Source organism: Netta rufina (assembly GCF_964035555.1).
Source record: "Netta rufina genome assembly, chromosome: 4".
NCBI lineage: Eukaryota > Metazoa > Chordata > Aves > Anseriformes > Anatidae > Netta > Netta rufina.
In genome coordinates this window covers 26938319-26948557 of record NC_140127.1, presented here as the reverse complement: position 1 = coordinate 26948557, position 10239 = coordinate 26938319, and the positions used below count along the sequence as shown (strand labels likewise).

At 40.3% G+C, this 10239-nt stretch overlaps 1 protein-coding gene across 3 annotated transcripts; it reads left to right on the top strand.

The window, feature by feature from the left end:
* Nucleotides 1-877: 877 nt before the first annotated feature.
* LOC311208782 (uncharacterized protein) lies at nt 878-10239 on the top strand. 3 transcript variants are annotated; one of them, XM_084285736.1, is made up of 9 exons: nt 878-1581; nt 3155-3241; nt 3467-3700; nt 5353-5375; nt 6271-6416; nt 7282-7367; nt 7481-7582; nt 8375-9462; nt 9580-10239. In XM_084285736.1, exons 1-9 carry the CDS (start codon nt 961-963, stop codon nt 10163-10165), a joined length of 2973 nt encoding a protein of 990 aa, XP_084141862.1. In that variant the 5' UTR covers nt 878-960; the 3' UTR covers nt 10166-10239. The 3 variants fall into 3 exon arrangements, with proteins under 3 accessions (XP_084141862.1, XP_084141863.1, XP_084141861.1); XM_084285737.1 differs by having other exon boundaries at nt 8375-8606; nt 9580-9744; XM_084285735.1 differs by having other exon boundaries at nt 8375-10239.

The window sequence follows — 10239 nt, the reverse complement described above, 5'->3', positions numbered from 1 at the left end:
ATGAGGTAATATTACACTAAAGTCATTGTCCTGTTTTGTTTCATTTTTTTGCCTGCATTTCAAAGTTTCCAGCTTGACATAAACCTTTGATTGAAAATAGGTAGTGACTTTCTGCCAGTCTGGCTCAGTATGACTGAATAAAGCACTGCTGTTAAAGTATATAAATATGTTTGTTTTCATGCTGTTTGCACCTACGTCTTCCCCATCCCCATCTGAAAACAATGTATTTTTAGTGTACCTTGCTTTTCACAAATACTGACCTTAGGCTACAAAACTGCCGATCTGCAATAAATTTGAAATTTCACTTGGGTCCCTCTTGCGCTGATAGACCTCAGAATGTTTGAAGTAGAAAATTACTGATCCAGAGCTCTAGGTGGAAAGGACCTAGGAGGAAAGTTCACGAAGTCCTAGCACAAGGCAGAGCTGTACACTATGCCTGCATGTTATCGCTCCAAGCTCAGACTATGGTGCTGCCCTAAACTTCAGTTACACTTCGGTTTTGGACCTGTAGTTGCAGGTAACGGCCGTGTCTCACGGCTAGTGAGCTGTAACAGACCTTCAGCCCCGCACGCTGCAGGGAGGAGCAGCAGCACCTCACGGGTGCCCGCCCCACGCGGCGCGCCCCGCACCGCCCCCTCCCCTCAGCGCCCACAGGCGGGGCTCCGCTCAGGACAGCGCCCACAAAATGGCGGCGGCGGCGCTAGGGCCCGCCAGGCGCCCCGGCTCCCTCCGCCCCGCCCACAGCCAACCCCTAGCAGCCGTTCCCCGTTCTGATTGGAAGACAGTCTTGTCAATCTCTCTCGCCCACCAACCGTCACCGCGTCTCTCAGTGCCCCGCCCCCCCGCCGCTGCCGGGTTCCATTTTCTGGCCGGTTGGAGGCAGCGGCCGGTACGGGGCAGGGAGGAGCGGGGCGGGCTCGTGGCGGCGGAGCCCCGGAGCCCCGTCCTCCTGCCGCCCCGATGGAGGCCAGCCTGACGTGCGCCGTGTGCCTGTCCCTCTTCGAGGAGCCGGTGACGCTGCCGCTCTGCTCGCACAACTTCTGCCGGGGCTGCGTGCTCGAGTGCCTGGCCTCGGCGCAGCACCAGCAGCGGGGGCCGGGGCCGGGCCAGGGCCAGGGCCAGGGCCAGGGCCAGGGCCAGGGCCAGGGCCAGGGCCAGGCGCGGCTCTCCCGGGGCGGGCCGGGGCCGGGGCCGGGTCTGGGTCCGGGCCCGGGTCCGGGCCCGGGCGGGGGCCGGGTGCCGTGCCCGCTGTGCAGGAAGCTCAGCCCCCTGCCCCGCGGCGGCGCGGCCGCGCTGCCCGTCAACACCACGCTGGCGGAGGTGGTGAAGCTTTACCGCTCCGGCGCGGCCGGGGAGCCCGGGGAGCAGGGCCAGGGCTCGGGGCCGGGGCTGGGGCTGGGGCTGGGGCCGGGGCAGGGCCCGCTGGCGCTGAGGGACACCTGCCAGAAGCACCCGGGCCGCCTGGTGCAGCTCTACTGCCGCATGTGCCGCCGCGCCGGCTGCGGGCAGTGCGTGTCCGAGGAGCACCAGGGCATCTTCCACTCCGTCAACCTGCTGGACACGGTGTTCCAGGAGGAGAAAGTAAGCGCTCGGCTCCGCGCGGGGCACCGCCGGCTCCCTCGCTTTGGTGCTTGGGACTCCTGTGTGCGTGCTGACAGGCTGTGCCGGAAAAAAACACGCTCATGCCGAGAGCTTGTGGCATGCCTGGGTCCGGTTTTACAGGCTTCTGCGAGATGCTAGCTCTGTTCAAAGAAAACAAAACTCACGCCCACAGATACTTCCTTCACAGGCTCTCTGAGCTGACCTGCCTATCTGGGGTAATAGGTAATAATGACACACACAGAAATAGATGGTTTAGGTAACCAATAATAAAAGTAAAAACCAAAATGCGCTTTTGTTTACGTGAAAACAACTGCCTGGCCTGTTCGTTTGTAGTGGCAGCAATAGTTGTGATTTTTGCCAAGGTACCCAGCATTATGGTAGGGTGAGCCATCCTTGCTGTATGCGGGTTGGGTAACTGAGACAGAACCTCAGGACGGTGGTGAAGAGGGCTGTCGTGGCTTAGAAAATAAACCCCACGTTATATGAGTTAATTTGAAGCCACTGCTGGTTTTTTTTGTTTTTTTGTTTTTTTTGTCTTCAACTTAATTCTTTACTGGCCAGGGCTAGAACTGGAAAAGAATAGCTTATGTTTTCAAGAAAGGTAGGAAGTTAATGTGCCTTGTTGAGGCATTGCTTCATATAGAGGTAATGAACTAATTGGAAACAATGATGTGGAAGATGGTGTAGAACATGTAGGACTTACTGTCCACTAACTAGAGACTTCAAGGTAGTAGTGCAGTAGATTTTTCTGTTTGCTGTTAATAATTACTTTCCTAGAAACACTTCTCAGTTTTAGGAAGCTTATGTTTTCAGGGAGACCATATCAGTGGAAAGGGATGGTTTGGTTGTTAGAAGCTGAAGAACAGCACTGACTGTCCATTAAGCTATGAGTTGTTTTTGGCACTGAGTTCCTTCCTGTTCCTCTTTCCAATCACCAATTGCCTGTCATTCAGGAAACAAGGGAAAAAGAGTCTTTGCACAATAGTTTTTGTGTAAAATTTAGTGATAATGTGGTGCGGTAAGGAAGGAAAAAACAGTGGTAATACTGGTTAAAACAAGAATAACTTTGTTATGGTTAGCTTTCTATTTGTTTATTAAAAACACTTTTTTTTTTTTTTTGAGACATTTAAAAAGTGTATCGTACACATGCTTATCAAGCAGGAACAAATGCAGCATTCAAACAAATTGTGATAGATATGTGTGTTGTTGGCTTTTTTTTTTTTTTTTTTAAGGAAAAAAAAAGGAAAGGAAAAAAGGAAAGGAAAAGGAAAGGAAAAAAATCTGAGGAAAACTGTGTTTTAGCTATAAAGTAACCCTATAGCCATTGTAGTATTTGTATTGTGGATGAGCCTAAAGCCATTACTTTGAGAGAGATATATCAAAAGCAAGTTTGTCTGCTGTTCCAGGGAAGCGTTGGATGTTATCAAATGTTTTGAATGACTGCTTTTGTTGATATGTTGTACCCCATGATGTGGTTCTAGACAATCACTGAAATGTATTAACTTTATGGAGTTATTCTAAGCATTTCAATTGTATTTCAATTGTCTTACAGTTAACCTTCTTCAGTAGTCTGAAAAAAATGAGAATAATAAACGAGAAGCTGATGAATGAAGTCTCAAGTCATCCAAATGACACTGATGTGAGTTACACATGCTGACTTTTTAAAATCTATCTATATATAGAGTTATAAAAAGCGTGATAACACCAACTTGGTTCTCTTCTTAATAGGTTAATTACAACAATAGAGTACGCTGGTACTTTGTATGGTGCAGACGTGTCCTGAACTTGGTTTAAAAAAATAAAAAAGTCTATGTAGACACTGCTGCTTGCATCGTCATCTGTTTTTGTATTCTCATGCTTCTAGATGGTGGTGAATAGTGAAGCAGACATAATTGCGCTGGAATTTGGAGAAATTTTCAGAACTCTGGAAATGAAAAAGCAGCAATTGATAGAAGATCTTGAAAATCAAAGAAGTAAAAAAGAGAAGGAGTTTCAGATTTGGAAGAAGATGAAGGAAACTCACAAGAAAACCATTGAGAATTTTTTGAAGGACTGTGAAAAGCTTGTACATGAATGTGACCCTCAGCGTTTCCTAGAGGTAATGGCCCTTCTGTTACTGCTTGAGTTGTACAGTGAAGCTCTGATGTCATACAGAGCCTGATACTTCATTCAGTGTGATAATGAATGGATTGTGAAAAACAAATTCAACAAATGGAAAAATAAGACCTAAAATTACTTGTCACTTTACCCTCTTTTAAAACAGGGCTTTTCATTTTAGAGAAGCCTGACAATCTTTCTTTACGGCTTAGATATTTAATGAATTCAGTAGACACTGTTTTCTTCACATGATTAAAGCTGCTGAAATTAATATTGGCTGTTTAGCTGTTGATGTAACACTTACTGTTTTATGCTAATAGCTATGAAAGTCAGCTGCCTTGATGCTGGATAGAGAGTTATTTGTTAGTACTGCCACCAACCTTCTCTCATGTTTATATGTTTTTTTCATGTTTATTTTAAAGCGCTCTGTATATTAAGCACTTTAATTGCATCTGTAAATTTGAAGATAACAAAAAAAGCTTTTTGGTTAGAGGTTAGAGCCAGATCTGGTAAGCTATCTGAGCTGCATGGTTGGGATATCTGAGGTAAAAGATGACTGTAGATTCTAAAACCTGCTGTAATCTTTGCACGGAGCTGTGCAGCCTATTGAAAGATACCTCAAGTACTTCTGATACAGTCCTGACATACACTATATATTGACCAGTATATATGTTTCTATAAAAGATGCTGTAAGTCTTCCTCATAGTGTTTAAGGGAACTGGAGAGGAAAAATTGAGAGCAATGATAGAGGAGCACAAGATACAAGCTTACATCCTCACTTTTACCTAAGGTAGCAGAGACCTTTTCATCTAGTTTTAAACTAGCTGGTTGATTTACGTCCAGTGCTGTGCTGCAACTGAATGGAATTTTTAAGACGTACTTTGTTTAATTAAGTTTCTGCTAACTACTAGTTAAGGAAAACCTAACTTTTGGATAGAAGCCACCCCTGCTTATGGAAGAAATATTCTGACTCCAGCAATTAGTAGGCTTTAAGCATAACACCTTTCTTACTGTCCTCTATAGCAGTACACAGCTGATTTCAGTAAGGTTGTTTTTGTTGTTTTCAACAACATTACTCTAATGTCACCAAATGTTTATATGGAAGCAGCTAGTTTATAATCCAGTCAGTTTTTTCATTACACGTTCTCTGGGAACTGTCACTTGAGTCCAACTCGGTGGATTTCATATTGCTATGATATGACTGCTTTAAAACAAAAACATAAATTTCTTTAATCTTAGTGGGATAATATCTTAATAGCAGAGGTTCATCTCACCAGGCAGAAAATATTCTCTTACCTGAGTATTCACAAGTATCTGAAATGGATTAGATAATCACATAGGTCATGATTTGTTTTATTGGAATACTTCAATTTGGCTCAAATAATTTTTTCTTCGTTAATGCACAGTTTAGAATAAATCTTGGGCCCAGACTTACCTTTGTCGTGTGTTTTGTTTGGCTGCTCTTTTTTTGTTATGGTTTTTGATTTTTCATAGGCCTATCTCCTGTGGTTCGGTGAAATTAAGACAGGGAGTTTAATCTCTGAAGTATTTTGGTAAAGTGGTGATCTTTTTTTTGAGAGAGAGTTGGAGGAAAGGTCTACAAATGTACTTCCAAATACATACATATCTTACGAATTCTTGTTTTATTTATAGGTGGCCTGTGGCTTGAATGCAAGGTACGTGTATTTCTTTTCATGCTTTAATAGTTCTCGTGTGTAATTTTAAGATTTAAAAACTAAGAAAATAGTTACTTTGTATATGGTCAATTATATCAACTTAAAGTAGTGTTTAGTAATAAGCTAAAATCCTTTCAGATTTTTGGATGCTCTGTGTTCCAGATTTTAGGAAATGTGTCTATTTCAGTGAAGGATTAGCTGTGGTTAGAGATAAACCAGTCTTTTGAATTGGCTCTCTGACAAAAACTGAGTATAGGAATTCAACATGTGGTAATTGTGTATTTTTTCAGTATCTTATTTAAACTCAGAGCACTGAAGCATATCTGGAACTTTCACAGTTTTCCTGTATAGCTCTTTAAGAGTGTCTGTGGAGATGCTGCAGTGTCTTCATTTTGTCTTTGCAGTGCACATACCCTGAATATTTCTCTCTAAAGATTCTCAATTACACTTACTGCTTATGTGATGACTTTTTAAGCAGAAGTTAAGCAGGAGTGTCGAACTGGAGTTCTTGAAAATATTTTGTGTCTCACACTAACATTAGCAATGTTCTCTGAAAAGTGAGTATAACTTAGGTTCAGGTGTAATATATTAATATGTTTGTAATCTTTTTGCTGAACAACTTTTTCCAGCTTTTTTTTTTTTTTCTTTTCAGAAAAAGCAGCACTCCTTTTTCAGTTTTCATTGTGCATGAAACCTAATTCAAATTATTTGTCAAGTAGTAAGTTTTAAGAAAAGTCTAGGAAACTCAGCATTTTACTGAAGACTTAACTTTTTCTAATTTCTGTTTTACTATTTTTTTGTTTGCTTTTGCGTTAAGCAGCTGTAATTTTGTTGTTGGCTTGTAAGCCTTAAGAGAAAGGTGTTGAGGTGTTCATTGTTTCTTTTCTTTTTCAAGGATGAAGACTCAGCTTGACCTGATGAGTATAGCATCCAGCTATGAAAAACCACCAGAGTATACTCAGAAGAAAATGGATATTAAACCTGTGGTTAATGAAATCTTGGCTTTGAAGCTAGTGCCAGTTAACGTAGACATAGCTAAAGGTAGGGAAAAAGGACTTAAGGGACAAGATTCAGGATGTTTGTCATTCTAGTAACCTGCAACTTGTGGTATTGATTGCTCATAAGCACTCAGTATAGCAAGAGTATCCAAAAGTTCAGAAAGCTTATGAGTAAACTAATGCAAGATAAATTCATCAAGGACTATATTTTGCAAATGTGCTTTTTCCAGAAAGTCCCTTGTCTATGGTTTTGGAAGCTGAGGGAAGTATTATTTTCCTTTTTGCAACCAGTATGGCCAATGTTAGAAACGCAAATTTCTAGGTTGTTGAACTAGAAGATTGAATGCTGTGATTAAATGCTTTTACACACACACACGCTTTTACCCCATATATGTTTTAAATGAGAGCAGGTGTCTTCAGGCATTTAGAAAAGCTTGTAAGCAGGCCTCTTGCTTTATATCACGTAAGTTTAGCCAAATACTGTGTCCTACTTAGGACAATATTCTTTTGTTCTTAATTGGAGTCTATATTTAGATTCAAAGGAAATTTTCAGGAAGTAAACACAGGAATAAAATAATCATATGGATCATCGTAGCACAGGTTTCATGGCTTTTTGGTGGGATTTTTTTTTTTTTTTTTTTTTTTTTTGTAATATAAGTCCACTAATAAGTGCCTGTAGTACCCTTCAGGAATGTGCCTGCAGCCTACATTGCATTTTCTGTTATTCCTTAAGTTTTGAGAATATTTATTTTAACAGCATAATGTTCATATTAAAGCAGTATTTTGTTGATTTAGAAAAACTGATTTTTTTTTTTAAGTTGTAACCATTTTATCTTGAAAATGATTACGTTATTTCCCGTACATAATACGCCCTCCAACGGTTTTCTTTTTTCTTGTCTTTCCAATAGACCTACCTTCTGGAGGAAATCAGAACTCAACAAAAAATACTATAAAGCAATGGCAGGACCAGAAGAATATGCCCAAAATGTTTATTGTAAGTTGTTGACTGTGTAGCTACAACTCTGCATTTTTTGTTGTTGCTGTTTTGTCCTATCAAAAAAAAAAAAGAAAAAAGGAATAAAATGTCTGCTACAAAACATTTTTCAGCCAGTAGCAGGACAAGAGGAAGCACTGACAGACGGTGGCAGGATCTGTACTCGCTTAATGTCAATATCAGAAATGTCAGCGTTTCAGAATATGAGTCATGAGGTATGATTGAGTATCTGTTTTAAGTATGACTTAAGTTACTATTTGTTATGACACAACTTTCTACATATGCTTTTATACTGTCTTATTTATGTGTTTTGGTGTTTTAGTATGTTTTGTTTTTTTTCTAGTAGACAGGTACCTATTTCTGGAATGCAAATCTGACTATGCTAGTAAAGTTGCCATTTTTCTCACTTAAAAGCAGTTACATGTGGTGGGTGGCTGAGTGAATATTGTTCTTTGCAGGAAGAATCTTGTTATGGTTAGTGAAGCATGGCTGGCAGTGAATCACATAATGTATGTTGTGAGAATGCTGATGGCAGATGGTTAAGTAGTTTAGGTCCTTGGAATATAGAAGTATTTCTGTTATTTTGGAGAATGTTACCTAGTCCCATTGCAAACACAACTTACAAGGTTAAGTATAACCAGTGAAATACTAAATTAGTTTTGAAAGGTTCTTTTTTGTAACAATTTGAGAATTTTTCAATGTCAAGGCTAGTGTATTTAGCTATTCCTTGTTTTGTCAGTCACTGTAAATACAGCTTTTCCCATTTGCTAGTACTGCAATGCATGCTTTGTCATCAGGACTCTATATGTGTCTCATTCAATTGTTTTTAAAGAATTTATTCTATAACTTGCTCTTTTGCCTTTTATCTAGCAGCAAAAGAAAAATACAACATAAATGCATATTATAGAATATACAATAAATTTGCTTTAATTGTAAGAGTTTTATAACCTCTGAATTCACAAATGCTCTATCTGGCTTAATAACTAGATTCTTTCCTATAATTGTAGGAGCTACGTTATAAATACTACATGGAACGTCAGAAACTTGCTGATGAGTTCAAGACAGAAACTTTACCTGCAAATAAGAAACATAAATTTGTGGCTGCTGAGGCTTTGAAGGATAAGTCCTCAGGAATTCCTTCTGTATCTTTACCTACCACAGCAAATAACACAAATAGAGTGAATATGGGAATCCTGCAAAAAGAAGGTGGTTTTGATGAGTTAAACTTTTTTGGAACCGGTAATCATAGGATCCCATACACCGCTACTAACTTTTCTGAAAAAAATGGTAACTTAAGCTTAGTTCATGAGAGAGGTTCTGAGGAAACAACCACTCCAGCCTTATCAGAAAACACTAAAGATTTATTAATGAGAGAAAAAATGCCAGTGCAGTCATCAGCAGTTACTGTTTCAAATGGAGTGGACACAAATTCTAGCATTTTGGGAGGCGTAAAACCAGCAGCCTCAGTAGCTATTACTGTTTCAAATTCAGAATTTTTAGATGTTTCTGCAGAAAGACCTTCTGCTTCACTGTTTGCTTTTGGTGCATGTAGCAACTCACTACCCAGAGTTACTAAAGATGCAGCTACATTTTCTTTTAAAAAGGAAGCCAGTAAATATGTTTTCCCTAAATTTTATCTAGGGAAATGTGATCGTGAAGCTAAAGCAGTTAACCAGGGTGGAAACAAATTCGGAAAACATAGTTCTGTAACTAAAACCACAGTTTCTGATGCTTCAAACAGTTGTAATGTAGAATTAGCAGAAAATGAGAAAACTTGTTTTTCATTTCCCTTTGGCAATTCAGAAAGAGATTGTTCTGCAGTATCAGGAGTCAGCAATTCATCCAAGATTTTACCATTATCCTCATTTTCTAACCAATCAGAGAAGCCAGCTGACCAAAATACATTATCTCACATGGTAGAAAATGCATTTTCTCCAAAGAAAACTGTAGAAAATGATACGCTGAAACCACCTGTCTCAGTGGAGCAAAAAGCTAATGCATCAGAATCCATCACAACAGCACCTTGCAGTACTTCAGAAACTGGCATTGCAGCTGGGGTGGATGATGTCTCAGAGTCTTCCCTTCTCCCCAGCACGTGTGTATTTTCCTTCAAAAATAACTGTTTTCAGTTGCCATCACCAGTGTTTTCATTTGGAAGTATTGTTAAAAATACAGCTGATTCACTGACTTCCTCCTCCATTTTTTTGTCTAGCAATGGTACTGAAAAAAGTGAACAAGAGAAGATGAAACCTCTTGACAAAACACCTCTAAATCTAGTAAAGTCTGCATCTCCAGAGCGTGCAGAGGCTGCATCTAGACACAGTCACCCAAAAGATGAAGGTTCTTTTCCAATGGGCTCATCTAAGAAAATAGAAAGTGCAGGAATACTTGCTGATAGTAATTCTTCTTGTAGTCCACTTTTATGTTCAGCTGTCCTTCCTGCTAAAGATGAGAATGCATCATCCGATCACCTGACCATTACTTCAACACAACGGGAAGTAAAGGTAAAAGATCAAGGAAGTATTGCTGAAAACAACTGCTCTATTCCTGGGAGGGAAGATGAACTTAAGTCCAGAATGCTTCAGAATGCAGTTTGTTCTGCTCCAGGCATGTGCAATGATTCAGTTTCAAGAGCTTCTGTACTTACAGTAAACGAGTCCGGAGGAATGCTGAGTGACAGTGATTCTGACACTGAAGCACTAAGTCAAACGTCTGTGTCTAGTGATACCAGCAGTGTATCAGAATATTTTTCTGTTGCAGAAGACAAGATACCTACTAGAAGAAAATCAGAGGCATGAAGAGAGTGTGAAATGGAACACAGCTATGTTTAAGACAGAATTAAATAAACACTACAGCGCAGATACTTGTGATT

Excerpts from the sequence above, each read along its gene's own strand:
- LOC311208782 (XM_084285735.1), top strand. The coding sequence starts at position 961 with ATGGAGGCCAGCCTGACGTGCGCCGTGTGCCTGTCCCTCTTCGAGGAG. Across the intron at positions 3,242-3,466 it reads GTCATCCAAATGACACTGAT|ATGGTGGTGAATAGTGAAGC; the intron begins GTGAGTTACACA and ends TCATGCTTCTAG. Across the intron at positions 3,701-5,352 it reads ACCCTCAGCGTTTCCTAGAG|GTGGCCTGTGGCTTGAATGC; the intron begins GTAATGGCCCTT and ends TTTTATTTATAG.